Here is a 19,827-nt window from a genome sequence, read left to right as displayed (position 1 = left end):
CCCAGTCAATGGATGGTCAGTTAAAACTGTCCATGACAAGAGTGTTTGGTTGTACTCTGATTGACTCAAGTAGGTCCAAATAAGCAGCGTGGGTATCTTGGATTACTGAAGGGGGCCTATAGATAACGATTACTTGAAGGGGGGGTCTTACCCACAGTTAGCTGAACTTGGAGTAACTTCATGGAGTTTTCCTGTCTAACCGTCTAAAGGTGTATTTATCTTTAATGACAACAGATATTCTTCTTGCTCCTTTGGTTCTCACATGTTCATTTTGTGGTCTGAAAGTGTGGATGGCATTGTAGCCTTGCAAACCCTGAACTAAGTTTCTGTTACTGCACAGACGTCAGCATCCTCCAGAGTGAGGAGTGCTTCCAGAGAGTGCAGCTTCTGATTTAAGCTCCTAGCGTTCAGCAGCATAACCTTTGATTGATTTGTGAGTGATATTTTCACTTTGGAAATTTTGTTCTTCAGACCTTGCCTAAAAAAGGCACTATGGGGGAGGCAAGTGCCTTAGCCAGCAAAGGAAAGCATATAGGTGAAAGGTGAATACCATCTCTGGAAAAGCAGTCTGGTCTATCAACCAAGTCATCCCAGCCTGACAAGAACTGGATCCCCCTTAGAATGACACCAGAAACTAAGCCAATTATTCAACACAATCATTTTTTGTTTATATTGTGGTATCATCCTTAGTGAGGGTAAAATACTGCTCAAGGCTAGGGACATATTCAACAACAGAAAATAAAATGTAATTGACTAACAGCTATCTCAAAGACAGACTAAATCCCATGAGACATTCTAAATATCACAAGCAATTACAGTACCTACCATGCTAATTTGCCATTGAAGCATGTATCTGAGGTTCATATAAGTATATATTTTTTCAACCCAGCAATACAGATTAAAAGTTGAAGATTTCAGCAATGTAGGTAAAACGATAAAGCAGCCTCTAACAGTTCTAGAAGTCTTCATTTTTTTGCTCTCAGCTCAGATTTTCCTAATGATGTGCTAAAAATGAAAATCAGTTCCCTGCAAAATTAGATGGGCAAAGCTTAAATGAAGGAGTATCATACCTGTAACAAGCAAGTTTTTCTGTGTCATTATCCATGCCCACCAAGTCACTCACCCTCTCTAATATCCTTACAAACCATAAATGTAACTGAATGTGCACAATTACACACACTGTATTATCTCGAAATGTATGTTTTCTTTAAATTACAAGAAAATAAAAAAATTAAATACGGCTTTCTTAGAAGTGAAACAGATTTAATTTTCATAGAAACTCCTGAAACAATTCAATAAAAAATGTACACTACAGATGAGGACATGAGGAGAGCCACTTACTTGTAAATCTGTACTCATCCTCCCGTCTTCTTATTTCTAATTCTATAGAGAGAGAGAGGATGAAAACAGATAACAAATAAATCATTAAACAAAAATTAAATCTAACATAAAAGCACCCCACCTCCTGTCCTCTTCTAAAAAATAAAGGAAATCTACTTGCCGTAACACGAGTTTCAAGAATATCTTCACCATGTAGTCAAATATTTTGGCCCAAAAGCAGAACACACTAGCACCACATATACAAGCTAGAAATATTGTGGCTAGAACAGCAGGCCACTCGATTTTCAAACAAATCTAGAGATTAAACCGCAATAAGCAGTCCCAGCAAGAGAACGCATTTTCAGATTCATAGTGCATTACATAATCTTCCAGATCAGATGGAGAACATGTTACACACTGCACATGAAGATTTACAGTCTACACTAATGCACAAAATAAGTTACAGTAGAATTATAAGAATGCACTCAGCATAAACTACAGTTGTGTACACTTACCATAAATGTAGATGTTCGAGTGTATTCACTGTTGCAGTCATTACATTTGGGTAATCTGCTGGCAGGTTGTGCTCAGTCAGCCTGAATTCCAAAGTCTTGGGTCCTGCGTTGGTTGCTTTCTCCTCTTCCATGACGTCAGGTCGTCAGTGGTAAAAATACAAACAGCCGGCACCATTTTCTTTAGTTTTTCTTGCCCCAGATATCAGGTGCCCCCAAAAAGGTATAAAAAAAACGTATGTATGTAAGGTATGTATAAAAACGATATATACATGCATAAATATAAACTTTACCTTCATCTACAAGCAAATATACCACATATGTTGTAGAAGACAGAGAAGGAAAGATAAACTCCAGAATGAAAGGGGGAATGGCAGGCAGGTAACCTGGACTGCAACAGTGAATACACTCGAACATCTACATTTATGGTAAGTGTACACAACTGTACTACGTTCTTCGTGTTTCACTGTTGCAGTCATTACATTTGGGTAGAATCCCAAAGCTATGGTTGGGAGGCTGGAGTTAAACAGCATTAGGTGAGACTACAAGGTCCTGCAGAACTGCAGTGGCAAAGCCTGCCCTGGACTTAAGAGTAGAGAGGCAAATGATAATGCTTTGTAAAGGTGTGAACAGAACTCCAAGTAGCAGCCTCTAGAATGTCTTTGGTTGGTACTCCTCTGAAAAAGGCTGCTGAAGTAGCTGCAGCTCTGGTGGAGTGGGACCTAATGCCCTTGGGCACAGGTTTACCATGGTGTAAGTAGCAGAAACGAAAACAGTGGCTTATCCACTTTGTAATAGTCTGCTTTGAAGTAGCCTTTCCTTCTGATCCTGCAGCATATGTCACAAGCAATTGCTCAGTTTTTCTTAGAGCTTTAGTCCTGCTTAAGTAGAATCTCAGCTGTCTGTGTACGTCCAAGGAATGCAGAATTATCTCCCCCTTGTTCTGCAGATTTGGATAAAAGGTTGGCAGATGAATAGTTTGGTTAAGATCCACACTGGAAACCACCTTATGCATAAATGTTGGATTTGTCCTCAGAGACACCCTGTATGGGTAAAATATGATAAACGGCTTCGCGGCCATGAGGGCCTGTAGCTCTGGGACTCTTCTTGCTGAAGTAATTGCTAGTAGCAGAGCTGTTTTCCATGAAAAGAACTTTATATCAGCAGTAGCAGCTGGTTCAAATGAAGGCAGGGTGAGCTTTTCCAACACATAATTGAGGTCCCATGCAGGTATTGGTGATCTAGGAGGCCTTAAATTTTTGGCTCCTCTAAGGTACTGCTTTGGTAAAGGATGAGAAAAGATTGGTGGCTCTGTATTGTAATGACCTAAAATGGCAGAGGCATGGATTTTAATTGATGAGAAAGATAGGCTTTTGTCAAGCATCTCAGTCAAGTATTGTAATATCTGAGGAATACTTGGTTCTGCTGTATACGTTCCTTGTGCTTGATTCCAAGCACAGAATCTCTTCCATTTATCAGCATAAGATTTTCTAGTACTAGACCTTCTGGCTTCCAAAATGACATCCATCACAGCTTTACTGAAAGGTGTTGTTTGTACAACTATATGATCAGCCATGCTGCCAGGTTCAGTGACTGTAGTTGATTGTGCGGGATCTGATTGTTTTGCTGGGACAATAGTTGATGTCTTTGAGGTAAGGTCCAAGTTGGGTATTGAGACAAGTTCTTTAGGATTGGGTACCAGTATTGGCAGAGCCAGTCCAGGGCAATTAGTATCATCTTTGGTTTCTCTTGTCTGACTTTTAGGAGGAACTTGGGAAGAAGAGGCAGAGGAGGAAAGGCGTAAACTGATAGGTTTTTCCAACTGAAGGATAGGGCGTCCACTTTCCATGCTGGTCTGTGATAAGTCCTTGTGCAGAATTTTTTCAATTGCTAATTTTGAGGAGAGACAAATAAATCTATGTCTGGGCTTCCCCCTTTTCTTTGTTCTCATGCTGAAGATTTGTGGATCTAGTTTCCACTCGTGAGGATCCATAAGGTTTCTGTTAAGTCGTCTGCCAGAGTATTTTGTTTTTCTGGCAGGAATTGAGCTTGAAGATGTATTTGGTAAGTCAAAGCTGTGTCCCACAGTGCCATGGCTAATCTGCAAAGGGGGTATGAGTGCGTGCCCCCCTGCTTGTTTATGTACCACATGACCGTGATGTTGTCCGTCTTCATCAGTAGTTGTCCTGGATGAAGTAAGTCCTTGAAGGCGGTCAGGGCATGTTGAACAGCTAGCATCTCTTTCTGGTTGATATGTAGATGCATTTGTTTTGGGGTCCATATGCCCTGAATGCATCTTCCCGCTTAGTGGGCCCCCCAAGCATAATTTGATGCATCTGTTGTTAAGGTTTGGCTTGCAGGGGGTAGAGTGAATGGCCGTCCCATGTTTTGGTGACATGCCTTTGCCCACCATAGAAACTCCTGTTGTAGGCAGGGAATGAGAGGAATCATTGTTTCCAGACTGTGACAATGTTGACTCCATAAACTTTTTGGGTATCACTGAATTTTCCTCATATGCAATCTTGCATATGGAATCAGTAGGATGCAGGATGCCATGAAGCCCAAAGACTGCAGAATTTGTCTTGCAGATAACTGGGTTTTTGTTGCCATCAGTTTGAAGTACGTAGTCAGTTGCCTTTGCTTGTCTGGTGTGAGGTAAGCCATCTGGGCAGTTGTAATCAAGCTTGCACCTAGGAATGTTATCTTTTGAGAGGGTACCACTTGTGATTTCTTTTCATTTATTGTGTACCCTAGGCATGCTAGAAGCCTTTTCACAAACACCAGGTGTTGAAGAAGAATGTCCTTGTTCTCTGCTTGAATGAGACAGTCATCTAAGGAAGGATATATTTGTATACTTCTTTGTCTGCAAAATGCAATCACTGGTGCCAGGTACTTTGTAAAGACCCTGGGCGCAGTAGATAAGCCAAAGGGCAGAGAATTGGTAATGCATTAAGCCAGCCTTGAATCTGAGGTATCTTCTGCTTTATTGGGACACACAGGTATGCCTCTTTTAGGTCTAATGTCACCAGCCAAGCATTCTTGCCCAGCATGGGCAGAAGCTGCTGCAAAGTCAGCATTTTTAATTTTGGAATGTCCAGGTATGTGTTCAAAATCGATCAATCTAGTATTGGCCGCCAGGCCTTGTCCTTTCTGGGTACCAAGAACAGTCTTGAGTAAAAACCTTGTCCTTTTTCCTGTTCTGGTACTGGCTAAATGGCCCCCATATCCATGAGGGACGTAACCTGTTTTTGTGCCTCTGCCCATTGATTTTTTGGCAGATCTGGCCAACTGTATGCCATTGGCAGAGTATGGAAATGGAATCTGTATCCATGTGATACTATGTTTAGCAACCGCTTGAACTAGGTTATTAACTGCCAGTTTTGAGCAAAAAGTGTTATTTTTCCCCCCTAGGGGGTGCTACCAAAAGATAAGTGCTTGGTGAAGGCAGAGGGAAGTCATTGGGACTGTTTTCTGTAGGTTTGCGCTCTATCTCCTCCAGATTTAGAGGTAGAGGCGCCCCATTGCTTTGACTTGTATGAATCTTGCGCCTGATATGTGGAACCCTTAGGGCATCGAGACTTGCCCCTTTGAGCACTGTCTGACACAAGAAAGGACCACTTTTTGTAGGCCAGTGTCTACTGAATCTTGGTGGCTGCACTTGTAAGAAGTCTTTTACAGTTGCATAGACTTAGCTTTGTCTTCCATTTTCTTTAAAACCTCTTCTGCCTTAATACCAAACAGAGTATCTTGCTGTAAAGGTGGATCTAGTAATTTAGCTTTAACATGATCAGGCAAATTTTGTTCCTTTAACCAGGCATGCCTCCTAATCACAGATCCAGTAACTGCGGCCCTGCAGGAGGCCTCTAAGGAATCAAAACCACATTGCACAAGTATGCTTTCCAACCTGTTCAGCTGCATGCAATAATTCCTGTAATTCTTTATTTTCTGCACATTCAGAAATCAACATCATTTTCTGTTTCAGCAATCCCATAACATGTACATATGAAACTGGCAGTTTAAGGTCCTAATTGCCAAGGTTGCAGATGTGTAAACCTTTTTTCTCATCTATCCAGTGCCTTGAATCTCTGTCAGAGGGGGTAGGATTTTTTGCTGTTGAGGCTTTAACTCCCTTTGGACCCTGTGAAATCATTTCAGGATCAGCAGCAGGGTTTCTAAATAAAAATTTGTGCGAGTCAGGGACCCTGTAATATCTGTCAGGCTTGCTGGGAGCCCGAAAACACATCATTCACTATGTCTAAAACAGGGGGTATATGGCTAAAGGCTTGTGCTGAGGGAGAAGGAAATCCCTGAGCTTCTTTTTTTTTGATTCTGAGAAGTCTTGACTCTCCCAGTGAAAATGCTCCCTCAAAGTATGCAAGGTTTCTCCAAATGAATAATCCTCAGGAGGTGATGCAGATGGTATAGACTCCTCTGCATCAGAATCCTCATAGGGAGGTATAGATAATTCCTGATCAGAAGAGGAATCAGAAGAAACAGAAACCTGATCTGAAGATTCATAACCAGTGTCCTGCCTAGGCCTCTTATTTGGAGGGTGATGGGAACCCCTGATCAAGGTAATAAGGTCTTCAGCCATTTTGATCATCTGTTTTTTTTAGGCATAGAGGCCTGTGCATATGGCTCATGCGTCAGTTTTTTAGTTTTAGAAGTTGCTTTTGTCTTTGGTTTTGCAGCTGTCGTCGGTTTGATCTAAAAATGTTGAGGCCTGAATACACCCTCAGAAGCCGGTGCCTGCTCAGCGGCTCCGGACGCATCCGAGGGAGATACATCTGTGGGTAGGATACTTTGAGTATCTCGCAGCATGCCTGACTCCACATGGGTGTCGGTAGGGGCCTGCGACTCAAAAGTAGCAGGTATCAGGTGCTGCAAAAGCGCCTCATTGAGTACCAGTGAACCGGCAACTGGCTTAGGAGAAACGTCGTCATCGGTTTTGGACCTCGACTGTCTCACTCTGTCCTTTTTTTGTGCTTTTTATGTACTCCGGTAGTCGAATTGCTATCCGACGACACTTCTGGGTAGTTAAATCTGTTTCCAAAATACTTTGAGGCAAAAATATATCAACGCTTAATAGTCCGTTGGTTAAATCTAGCACAAAACCGACAGCCAGGCACGTTGTGATCAGGGCCTAGGCAAGGAATACAGTTTAAATGGAAATCCTTATGAGGTATTTGCTTCCCACAAGTAATACAATTATTAACTTTTTCTGACATCGGTATGGAGCAAGAAAAATGTTTCCCCAATGGGGTACTTAGCTTTAGTGAAGACTTCGGTTCTGAAACTCAAACTCGAATATTTCAGGAGTCGGCCGACCGGCACATGCAAAATGCTTCTGCTTCGGGCACCACGTGGCAAGAAAGACAAAAGAAAATGGCGTTGGCTGCTTGTTTTATACCCCTGACGTCATGGAAGAGGAGACAGCAAATGACGCAGGACCCAAGACTTCGGAATTCAGGTTGACTGAGGGCAACCTGCCAGCAGATTACCCAAATGTAATGACTGCAACAGTGAAACACGAAGAACATCAGGTTTTTGTCAGGTAAACAACTTCACAGTAATATTCACAAAACTTGGGCTTTACCAATATCAGGCAAACATTTATGAAGCACTCACATGCTGCATGAGAAGAATGTCTGTCTGCCATTTCTGGAATGTCACTGAGAACCATTTAAATAAAACACTATCTAGTGCCACATTCAGTGCTTCCAAAAAGAGAGTCTTAATGTAACTCCTCAGTAACCAAATAATACACAAAGCAGTAAGCATTACAATGAACGCACAACAGCTGCAAAGAGGGAAAACAAAAAGATAAGGACACTGACTTTCCATTTTCCTAGTAACATGCAACAAAAATTCCAGGCTTGGAAAGTACAGTTGTGTACACTTACCATAAATGTAGATGTTCAAGTGTAATCACTGTTGCAGTCATCACCTGTGAGTTATCCCTGCTGTGGTAGCAGTCGGCCGGCCCGAATAGTAGAGTCAATGTTTTTCTGCATCGGCTACTGTCACTTGTTGCCTGACGTCAGGCAGTCAGTGCTATAAAGAAAGGCAGCCAACACCATTACATCAGTTTTTCTTGCCCTAACCAGTCAGAGGCCCAAGTAAATACCGTAAAGTGGTCCTGATGGCTAAAAGCCACTGTCAGAAACTTATGTCTCCCTAAAAAAAGAAGATATAAGGGGGAAGGAGGGTGGGAAACCAGGACTGCAACAGTGAATACACTCGAACATCTACATTTATGGTAAATGTACACAACTGTACTATGTTCTTCGTGTTTCACTGCTGCAGTCATCACTAGTGGGAGGATTCCCAAAGCTGATGAGAGGGGTGGTAGAATTAGTAAGAGACAGTACAGTTGTGTACACTTACCATAAATGTAGATGTTCGAGTGTATTCACTGTTGCAGTCATCACATTTGGGTCATCTGCTTGAAGTAGCCCTCAGTCGGCCTCATTAACAAAGTCTTGGGTCCTGAATCAGTTGCTGTCTCTACTTCCATGACATCAGGTCGTCAGGGGTATAAAACATGCAGCCGATGCCATAACATCAGTTTTTTCTTGCCCCAGATGTCAGGTGCCCTACCAATGGGAAGCAGTTAAATATATAAAAATACAAGGTTATATCTCCAACAAAAAAGCAAATACACCAAAAAGCTTTTAAGCATAGTAACGGAGAGTAGAGCTATAGCCAAAAGAAGACAGGGGGCTGGAGGGAGGGTAACCAGGACTGCAACAGTGAATACACTCGAACATCTACATTTATGGTAAGTGTACACAACTGTATTATGTTCTTCGTATTTCACAGTTGCAGTCATCACATTTGGGTAGATTTCTAAAGCTAAGGATGGGAGGAGGAATTTAGATAGTATTAGGACCAGCTATAAAGCCCTGCAAGACTGCAGTGGCAAAGCCAGCTCTGAATTTAGAGAAAATTGGCAGGTGGTAATGCTTGGTGAAAGTATGTACAGAACTCCAGGTAGCAGCTTCTAGGATGTGCCTGGTAGGGACGCCTCTGAAAAAGGCTATGGAGGTAGATGCAGCCCTGGTCGAGTGGGGTCTGATCCCCTGTGGGATAGGTTTTCCATGGTGCTTGTAGTAGAAATGAATGCAATGGCCTATCCATTTGGAAATAGTTTGCTTTGAAATAGACTTTCCCTCTGCCCCTGCAGCAAATGCCACCAGCAGTTGTTCAGATTTCCTTTGAGGTTTAGTCCTGTCCAAGTAGAATCTAAGTTGTCTGTGCACATCTAAAGAGTGCAGTATCCATTCCCCTTTGTTCTGTAGATTAGGAAAGAAGGTTGGCAAATGAATGGACTGATTAAAGGCCACACTGGATACCACCTTGGGAATGAAGGAAAGATTGGTCCCGAGGGACACCCTGTCTGCATGAAAGATGATGAAAGGCTCCACTGCCATAAGAGTATGTAATTCAGACACCCTTCTTGCTGAAGTGATTGCTAAAAGGAAAGCTGTTTTCCAAGAAAGGAATTTTAAGTCTGCATTAGCAGCTGGCTCGAAAGGAGGAAGAGTGAGTTTTTCCAAGACAAACTTAGGGTCCCAGGCTAGAGTTGGAGCTCTCCTGGGTGGTCAGATATTTTTGGCCCCTCTGAGGAACTGCTTGAGCAGTGGATGAAAGAAGAGGGGAGGTTCTGTGTTATAATGACCTGAAATGGCTGAGGTGTGGATTTTGATGGAGAAGAAAGACAGGCCCCTTGTGAAGCATCTCAGTTAAGTATTGTAAAATCTGAGGTAAATTGGGAACTGCTTTGCTGATCCCTTGAGATTGGTTCCAGGCACAGAATCTTTCCCATTTTTCAGCATAAAATTTTCTAGTACTAGGCCTCCTTGCCTCTAAAATGATATCCATCACTGGTTTACTGAGGGATGGTAAAGGAGAGATTAGGTAATTAGCCAGGCTGCTAGGTTCAGTGTTTGAAAGTGAGGGTGCAGAATCTGGTTCTCCTGCTGAGACAATAGGGTAGGAGTCTGCGGCAGGTGCCATGGGGCCAACAGTGACACACTGCGCAAGAGGGGGTACCAGTGTTGGCGTGGCCCGTCTGGTGCAATCAAAAAGTACAGTTGTGTACACTTACCATAAATGTAGATTTTGATTGTATTCACTGTTGCAGTCATTACATTTGGGTAATCTGCTGGCAGGTTGCCCTCAGTCGGCCTGAATAACAAAGTCTTGGATCTTGCGGCGGTTGCCATCTCCTCTTCCATGACGTCAGGTCATCAGGGGTATAAAACATGCAGCTGATGCCATTTTATTCAGTTTTTCTTGCCCCAGATGTCAGGTGCCCCCCAAATAGGGAGCAAATATATATATATATATATATATATATATATATATATATATAAATAAACAGTAATATATGTAACTGCACTTTTAGCAACATAAACTTTACCTTCATCTAAAAGCAAATGCACCACAAAGGCTTTAGAATATAGTGAAGGAAAGAGAAGTTATAGAAAAGGGGGATGGTGGGTGGGTAACCCAGACTGCAACAGTCGAACATCTACATGTATGGTAAGTGTACACAACTGTAATATGTTCTTCGTGTTTCACTGTTGCAGTCATTACATTTGGGTAGAATCCCAAAGCTATGGATGGGAGGATGGATCTAAATACCATTAGGAGCGGCTATACGACCCTGCAGAACTGCAGTGGCAAAGCCTGCTCTGGATTTAGAGAAGAGAGGCAAATGATAATGCTTTGTGAAGGTATGAACAGAGCTCCAAGTAGCAGCTTCTAGAATGTCTTTGGTTGGAACTCCTCTGAGAAAGGCTGCTGAGGTAGAAGCAGCCTTGGTGGAATGTGACCTGATTCCCTTAGGCACAGGTTTACCATGATGCAAGTAGCAGAAACGAATGTAGTGGCTTATCCACTTAGAAATAGTCTGCTTTGATATAGCCTTCCCCTCTGATCCTGAAGCAAATGCCACCAGTAGTTGCTCAGACTTTCTTAGAGATTTGGTCCTGTTTAAGTAGAATCTTACTTGTCTGTGTATGTCCAATGAATGCAGAATCTGCTCCCCCTTGTTCTGCGGACTTGGGTAAAATGTTGGCAGGTGAATAGTTTGGTTAAGAGCCACACTGGATACCACCTTAGGCATAAAGGAAGGATTGGTCCTGAGTGACACCCTGTCCAGGTAAAATGCAATAAAAGGCTCCACAGCCATGAGAGCCTGTAGTTCTGAAACCCTTCTTGCTGAAGTAATTGCCAAAAGGAAAGCTCTTTTCCAAGACAAAAACTTTATATCTGCAGTAGCTACTGGTTCAAAAAGAGGCAGGGTGAGTTTTTCCAGCACAAAATTGAGGTCTCATGCAGGAGATGGTGATCTTCTGGGAGGCCTTAAATTTTTGGCCCCACTAATATACTGTTTTAGCAGAGGATGAGAGAAGATGGGAGGCTTCGTGTTATAATGAGCCGAGATGGCAGAGGCATAGATTTTTATTGAAGAAAAAGATAGGCCCTTGTCAAGCATCTCAGTCAAGCATTGTAAAACCTGAGGGATATTTAGTTTTGCTGTGTCCGTTCCATGTGCTTGGTTCCAACCACAGAATCTCTTCCATTTATCAGCATAAGATTTTCTAGTACTAGGCCTTCTGGCTTCCATAATGACATCCATCACAGATTTACTGAGAGGTGTTGTTTGAATAACTACATGATCAGCCATGCTGCAAGGTTCAGAGTTTGGAGCTGAGTGTGCAGAATTTGATTGTTCTGCTGAGACCGTAGATGAGGTACGTGAGGCAAGTACCAAGGAGGGAGTTGAGACATATTCCTTAGAAATGGGTACTAGTGCTGGCGAGACCATTCTGGAGCAATTAGGATCATTTTTAGTTTTTCCTGTCTGACCTTTAGCAAGACCTTGGAGAGAAGAGGCAGTGGGGGAAAAGCATAGACTGATAGGTTTTTCCAGCTGAAGGATATGGCATCCACTTTCCATGCTTGTCTGTGATAAGTCCTTGTTCAGAATTTGTCCAGTTGAAAATTTTGGGGAGAGGCAAATAGATCTATGTCTGGGCTCCCCCATTTCTGTGTTACCACGCTGAAGATTTGTGGAGCCAGTTTCCACTCGTGCGTGTCCATAGGATTTCTGCTTAGGTCGTCTGCCAGAGTATTTTGTCTTCCTGGCAGGAACTGAGCTTGAAGATGTACTTGGTAAGTCAAGGCTGTGTTCCACAATGCCATGGCTAGTCTGCAAAGGGGGTAGGAATGTGTACCCCCCTGCTTGTCTATGTACCACATAACCGTGGTGTTGTCCAGCTTTATCAGTAGTTGTCCTGGATGAAGTAAGTCCTTGAAGGCTGTCAGGGCATTCTGAACAGCTAGCATCACTTTCTGGTTGATATGCAGATGCATTTGTTTTGGGCTCCATATGCCCGGAATGCATCTCCCAGCCAGGTGGGCCCCCCAAGCATAGTCTGATGCGTCTGTAGTTAGGGTTTGGGTGGCAGGGGGTAGAGTGAATGACAATCTCTTGTTTGGGTGACATGTCTCTGCCCATCAAAGAAACTCCTGTTGTAGGCCGGGAATGAGAGGAATCACTGTTTACAGACTGTGACAATACTGACTCCATAAACTTTTTAGGTACCATTGAAGTTTCCTCATATGCAGTCTTGCATATGGAATTAGAAGAATGCAGGATGCCATGAACCCCAAAGCCTGCAGAATTTGTCTTGCAGATAACGGGTTTTTGTTGCCATCTGTTTTGAAGTATATAGTCAGTTGCCTTTGTTTGTCTGGCGTAAGGGCAGTTGTATTCAAGCTTGCACCCAGGAATGTAATTTCTTGAGAGGGTACCAGTTGTGATTTCTTTTCGTTTATTGTGTACCCTAGGCATGTTAGAAGCCTTTTTACAAATGCCAGATGTTGAAGAAGAATGTCCTTGTTCTCTGCTTGAATGAGACAGTTGTCCAGGTAAGGATAAATTTGTATGCTTCTTTGTCTGCAAAATGCAATTACTGGTGCCAGGCACTTTGTAAAGACCCTGGGCGCAGTAGATAAGCCAAAGGGCAGTGCAGAGAATTGGTAATGCATAAAACATGCCTTGAAGTGGAGGTATCTTCTGCACGATTCCCTTATTGGGATATGCAGGTATGCCTCTTTTACGTCTAGAGTCACTAACCAAGCGTTCCTGCCCAGCATAGGCAGTAGCTGTTGCAAAGTCAGCATTCTGAATTTTGGAATGTCCAGGAACGTGTTCAAAAACTATAAGTCCAGTACTGGATGCCAGGCATCATCTTTCCTGGGTACCTGGAACAGTCTTGAATAAAAACCTTGTCCTTTTTCCTGTTCTGGTACTGGTTGAATAGCCCCCATATCAATGAGGGACGTAACTTGTTTCTGAGCCTCTGCCCACTGATTTTGTGTCAGATCTGGCCAACCGTTTGGAACTGGCAAAGTATGAAAATGAAATCTGTACCCCTGGGATACTATGTTTAATACCCATTTGTCCTATGTAATTAACTGCCAATTTTGAGCATGAAGCGGCAATTTTCCCCCAAGGGGGCTGCCAAAAGATAAGTGCTTGGTGATGGTACAGGGAAGTCATTGAGACTGCTTACTGTAGGGTTGTGCTTTGTTTCCTCCAGATTTGGAGGTGGAGGCACCCCATTGCTTTGACCTATAAGAACCCTGTGATTGGTATCTAGAGCCTTTTGAGCACCTGGATTTGCCTTGAGAGGCCCTGCTGGACAGAGGAAAGGACCAATTTTAATAGGCCAGTGCCTGCTGAATTTGGGTGGCTGCACTTGTAAGAAATCTTTTACAGTTTGCATAGATTTAGCTTTGTCTTCCATTTTCTTTAAAACCTCTTCTGCCTTATTACCAGAGTATCATGCTGTAAAGGGGCATCCAACAATTTAGCTTTAACGTGATCAGGCAGATTTTGCTCCTTGAGCCAGGCATGCCTTCTAATCACCAATCCAGTAACTGCGGCCCTGCAAGAGGCCTCCAAGGAATCAAAACCACATTGCAAAGTATGCTTTCCAACCTGTTCTGCTACATGCAATAATTCCTGTAATTCTTTGTTTTCCACACAATCAGAAATCAACATCATTTTCTGCTTCAATAAGCCTGTAACATGCTGTTGATATTTAAGCATATGAAACTGGCAATTTAAGGCCCTAATTGCCAAGGTTGCAGACGTATAAACCTTCTTTCCCCATCTATCCAGTGCCCTGGAATCTCTATCAGGGGGGGTAGGATTTTCAGCTGTAGAAGCCTTTACACACCTTTGGGACCCTGTGAGATAGTTTTAGGATCAGCAGCAGGATTTTTGAACAGAAATTTGTGGGAGTCAGGAACCCTGAAATATCTGTCTGGCTTACTAGGAGCTGGAGGTAGAAATCAGGAGCCAAACTTGATTTCAAAAACAAATCACGAACAATGTCTAATACAAGAGGTATAGCCAAAGACCTATGCTGAGGAAGAAGAAGGAAATCCCTAAGCCTCTTTTTTGATTCAGAGAAATCCTGACTCTCCCCAATGATAATGTTCCCTTAAGGTATGCAAGGTTTCTCCGAAAGAATAATCCTCAGGAGGAGATGTAGATGGGCTGGATTCTTCTGCATCTGAATCTTCATATGATGGTACAGAAAATTCCTGATCAGAAGAGGAATCAGAAGAAATGGAAACCTGATCTGAAGATTCATAATCAGTGTCTTGCCTAGGCCTCTTAGCAGGGGGGGGGGGGGGGGGGGTTGGGAACCCCTGATCAAGGTAAAGTCCTCAGCCATTTTGATCATCTGTTTTTTTAGGCATAGGGGCCTGAGCACGTGGCTCATGCGTCGGTTTTTTAGACTTAGAAGATTTTTTGATCTTGTTTTTGAAGCTGGCATCGGTTTTATATAAAAATGCTGAGGCCTGAAAACACCCTCAGAAGCAGGTGCCTGCTCAGTGGCTCCGGACCCATCCAAGGGAGAGACATCCACGGGTTCAATACTCTGAGAATCTCGCGGCATACCGGACTCCGCATGGGTCTCGGTAGAGGCCTGCGACTCAAAAGTAGTGGGTATCAGGGGCTGCAAAAGTGCCTCACTGAGTACCGGCGACTGGCTTAGGAGAAGCTTTGTCGTCGGTTTTGGACCTCGACGGTCTGTCTCTGTCTTTTTCTTTGCATTTTTTGTGAACTCCGGTAGTCGGATTGCTAACCGACGACATTTCAGGGTACTTAAATCTGGATCCAAAATATTTAGAAGCAAAAATATACCGACGCTTAACAGTGCGTTGGTTAAATCTAGCACAAAACCGACAGCAAGGCACATTATGATCTGGGCCTAGGCAAGGAATACAGTACAAATGAAAATCCTTATGAGGTATTTGCTTCCCACAAGTAATGCAATTATTAACATTTACTGACATCGGTAAAGAGCAAGAAAAAGTCTCCCCAACGGGGTACTTAGCTTTAGTTGAAGACTTTGGTTCTGAAACTCGAATGTGAAAATTTCAGGAGTCGGCTAACATGCACTTGCGAACAGCTTCTGCTTCGGGCACCGCGCGGGAAGAAAAACTGAATAAAATGGCGTCGGGTGCATGTTTTATACCTCTGACGACCTGACGTCATGGAGACCGCAACCGATGCAGGACCCAAGACTTTGTTATTCAGGCCAACTAAGGGCAACCTGCCAGCAGATTACCAAAATGTAATGACTGCAACAGTGAAACACGAAGAACATCCGTCCTTGGTTTGCCTTGTTTGATCTTTAGTAGTACTTTGGAGAGCAGAGGCAGAGGAGGAAAGGCATAAACTTTTAGTTATGTACTTACCATAACTTTAGATGTTTGGGATCTATCTCGCCTACATTCTGTACTGATGGGCTCGGAGCCGATCCCTCGGCTCCGACTCGGCACGCTATGCTATAGATCGAAGCCTCTTATTGGCTGAGCTATTTTCTATCCCAGGATGCACCACCACTAATCCCCCAGATCTTGTTTGTCCGCATTCATGCACACATACATAACTTGTTTATATAACATTGCCAGATGTTTCAAGATGAAACAACAGGATTCGGACCTTCTGATCTCTTCTGATCTCCAAGGAAGGGGGAAGGAGGGTGGGTTATTAGAATGTGGCGAGATGGATCCCAAACATCTAAAGTTATGGTAAGTACATAACTAAAAGATGTTATGTGATCCTATCTCGCCTACATTCTGTACTGATGGGACAGCGTCCCTAGCACCTAAATCCTGGGTGGCTCACTGGAAAACACTCCTGAGCACTGTGGAACCAAATGAAGCTCGCCCCCGAGATGCCACATCCAATTTATAGTGGGAGATGAAGGTGTGCGGGGAAGACCACATAGCCGCAGCACAAATGTCACTAATGGCAAGCTTAGAATGGAATGCTATTGAAGTAGCCATAGCTCTTGTAGAGTGAGCTTTGACAGAGGTCGTAAGCTCTTTATTAGAAGAGGAATAAGCTTGAGTAATACAGTCCCTGATCCATTTGGCAATAGTGACCTTTGTGACGGCTTTGCCCAATTTATTATCCGAAAAGGATACAAACAATTGATCTGTTTTCCTTGTTTGTTTGGTCCTATCTAAATAAAAACGCAATTGCCTGTGGACATCTAATGTGTGGAATATGTATTTCGCTTTATTTGAGTACTTTGGAAAGAAAACTGGAAGTTCTAATGACTGTTGTAGGCAAAAACTGGAACAAACCTTAGGGACAAAGGATGGATTTGGCCTGAGAGATACTCTATCTTTGTGAAAAAACAGGTACAGAGGTTTTACAGACAAAGCTTGAAGCTCTGAAACCCTTCTGGCAGAAGTAATCGCAACCATAAAGGCAGTTTTCCACGATAGAAATTTCAAATCACATGTTGCTGCCGGTTCGAAGGGGGAGGAAGTTAAGGCACGTAACACCACATCGAGATCCCATGGAGGAGCAGGATGAGAAATCGGGAGGTCGTAAAAGCGCAGCACCTTTCATGAAGGTCTTACACAATCTGCTGCTCATTAAAGGTGGGTTTATAGACTCGTGAAAATTGGAAATAGCTGCCAATTGAACCTTGATGGTAGAGACTGAAGAACCTTGATTGAATAGGGAAGTTAGAAATTTCAGGACTTCTGATACGGGAATAGTGATGGGATCCAGACCCCGGAGTTGAGCCCAAATAGCAAATCTCTTCCATTTGCTAGAATACAATTTCTTAGTGGCAGACTTGTGGGCCGAAGATAAGATGTGTACAACTTCCGGGTCTAAGGTATGATTCCTGACTATAGTCGGAAGAGGAGGAGCCAAGCTGTTAATTTCAAGGTGTGGAGGGACTGGTGGAGTAGTCCCGACTGATGAACTAATAGGTCTGGGATCTGATCCAGGAACCATGGACCGTCCAGTGCATATTTCCGAAGATAGGGGAACCATACCTGACGAGGCCAGTAAGGAGCAACTAAGATCATTTTGTTCCCCAAGCGAGACGCCTTTTGGATCACTCTGGGAAGGAGGGGAACTGGGGGAAAAGCATATAGCAAGCCGGTGGGCCACGGATGGGCTAGTGCGTCCATAGGGCTCTCCCCCGGAGCCGGAGTGAGGGAGAAGAACTTTTTGCACTTCGCATTCAGCGGGGTTGCGAAGAGGTCGCAACAAGGAAATCCCCATTTGCTGAAAATCTGATTTGCAATTGTAATGTTCAGAGACCACTCGTGTGGAGAGAGGATAGTTCTGCTCAGTCTGTCGGCTATCACATTGGACTTGCCAGGGATATGAGTCGCCACTAGGAATCATTTGGTCGACACTGCCCATTCCCAAACTCTCATGGCCTCTCTGCAAAGGGGGTAGGATCTGGTCCCTCCCTGCTTGTTTAGGTACCAGACTACTGACATGTTGTCGGATTGAACGGCAATTACGCCCTGAGGGAGGTAATCGTGAAGGGCTTGTAGGGACAGAAACACCGCCCTCATTTCTAAGATGTTGATATGAAGTAGGGTCTCTTCCGAATGCTATTTGCCTTGGACTGACCTGCCCAGGGAATGCCCCCCCCACCCCATCTGGGAGGCGTCCATAGTCAAAGTGGCCACAGGAGGAGGTGGAACAAAGGGTCGTCCCTGATCCAGATTGGAGGGCACCAGCCACCAGCGAAGGTCCCGTTTGCAGGTTTCCGTGATCCATATGAGGTGACTGAGAGGGAGATCCTGAAAGGACCACTGTGTTGAAAGAAGCCACTGGAGAATTCTCATGTGCAACCTTGCTAGGGGAACTAGAAGAACCGTGGCGGACATAGATCCCAATAGCTGCAGGACCATTCTGGCTGGGGCTTTGGATCTGGGAAGTAAGGCTCGAACTTGAGCCTGTATGGTTTGTATCCTTTCTGTAGGTAGATAGACCCGCATTCTGTTTGAGTCTATCTCTACTCCGATGAATCTTATGCGTTGAGATGGCAGCAACACAGACTTTGGCCAATTGAAGGTGATTCCAAGGGAAGTGCCCAGTGATATTGTGGCTTGTAGGCTCTGAAATAGTAGATGCTTGGAGGTAGCAGTTAGGAGCCAGTCGTCTAGATACGGAAACACCTGGAATCCTAGACTACTCAGGTGAGCAGTCACGACTGCCAAACATTTGGTGAACACCCTGGGGGCTGTGGTGAGACCAAAGGGCAGCGTGCGGAACTGAAAATGACTGTCTCCTAGGCTGAAGCGCAGATGTCTCCTGGACGCTTGATGTACCATGATATGGTAATAAGCGTCCTTGAGATCTATGGAGCACATCCAAACACCTTTCTCCAGCAGTGGGAGAATGGATTGTAGGGTGACCATTCGGAACTTGGACTTTTTGACTGAACGATTTAGAATGCTGAGATCCAAAATGGGCCTCAAGTCCCCGGTCTTTTTTGGCACCAAAAAGAATCTTGAGTAAGTCCCTAATCCGATCTGGTCTGCGGGGACCAGTTGGATGACTCTTTTTTGAAGCAGCTTTGAAACTTCTAAGGCTGCCATTTCCCGTTGACTGGGTGGCGGGTCCGGGATTTTTTTGGCCTGAGGTGGGAAATGAGAAAAGGGGATGGCGTAACCTCCGGCGATGATTCGAAGCACCCATCGGTCCTGAGTGATACCTTCCCAGGCTTTAAGGTGCCTCGAAAAACGACCCCCGACTGGCTCTGGAGCTGCACAGTCGGGCAATCCCTCAGGGACTGTGAAAGGCTGAAGAGCCACGAAAGGACTCGCGGTCTCCAGTGTTGCGGGGGCCTCTGCCGCCTCTGGGACGGCGTCTTCCAGAAGAATTTCCCCCTCCTCTGCCACTAGAAGGGGAATCGTCCTGCTGTGAGGGATAAGACTTCTGAGATCTACGGAACCACATTTTCCCTCCTCTTTTAGCCTTGGGGTAAGGCTGAAAGGGAGTGGAAAATCGTGCCCCTACGGCAGTCAAAGTCTTACCTTCTTGCTCGCAGCGGGTCAATGTGTCCTTTACCTTGGGTCCAAACAAAGAGGACCCATCAAAGGGGGCGTCGGCAAAGGAAGACTTGAAGGCTTCCGCAAAATGACACAGGCGGAGCCAGGCTTGCCTCCGTAGAGCAATACCTGTACCTGCCACTCTACTCACCCCTTCGGCCGCATAAGAAATGAGCCTCATGGACGAGTTTGATATGGATGACAGCGTAGCCAACTGACAGCCAACCGTCTGGGCCAGCTGCTCAGAAAGGTTACCCAAGAGGGTATCTGAAAGCTCCTTGATCAGATCCCTCTGAAACCTGGTGAAGTGTGTTAGATAGTTCAGGGACCTTAAAGTAAAGGCCGCTGAACTTAGGGTGCGCTTACCGTACCGATCCATGCTCCTAGACTCCTTATTAGGAGGATGGACGGACGTCGAAGCCTCTGCTACATCTTGCTGGGTAGCAGATGCCACCACCAAGGCATCTACAGCCACACCTTTCGTCAAAAACTCCTTTTCTGGGGGTGCTGACAGGAACTTATTTGGGCGAGCAGGCATCGGTTCCACAGAGTCTGGGTGTTCCCACGCCCTTCGACA

The 19,827-nt window shown here is 44.3% G+C and overlaps 1 protein-coding gene across 2 annotated transcripts in view; it reads right to left on the bottom strand.

The window, feature by feature from the left end:
- The window catches only part of CLPX (caseinolytic mitochondrial matrix peptidase chaperone subunit X), a 1,745,917-nt gene that overhangs the window by 889,033 nt on the left and 837,057 nt on the right, over positions 1–19,827 (bottom strand). Inside the window, exon 6 of one of the 2 annotated variants that reach the window (XM_044078662.1) lies at positions 1,342–1,383. The exons of the other annotated variant lie outside the window; for it this stretch is intronic. Within the exon in view, the coding sequence (XP_043934597.1) occupies positions 1,342–1,383 (42 nt within the window). The remainder of the gene's footprint in view (positions 1–1,341; positions 1,384–19,827) is intronic. 2 annotated transcript variants of the gene reach the window in all.

Source organism: Protopterus annectens, chromosome 7.part1 (assembly GCF_019279795.1).
Source record: "Protopterus annectens isolate FY-2018-M chromosome 7.part1, PAN1.0, whole genome shotgun sequence".
Lineage (NCBI taxonomy): Eukaryota > Metazoa > Chordata > Ceratodontiformes > Protopteridae > Protopterus > Protopterus annectens.
Note: the sequence above shows the minus strand (reverse complement) of the source record. Positions and strands in the feature narration are given on the sequence as shown.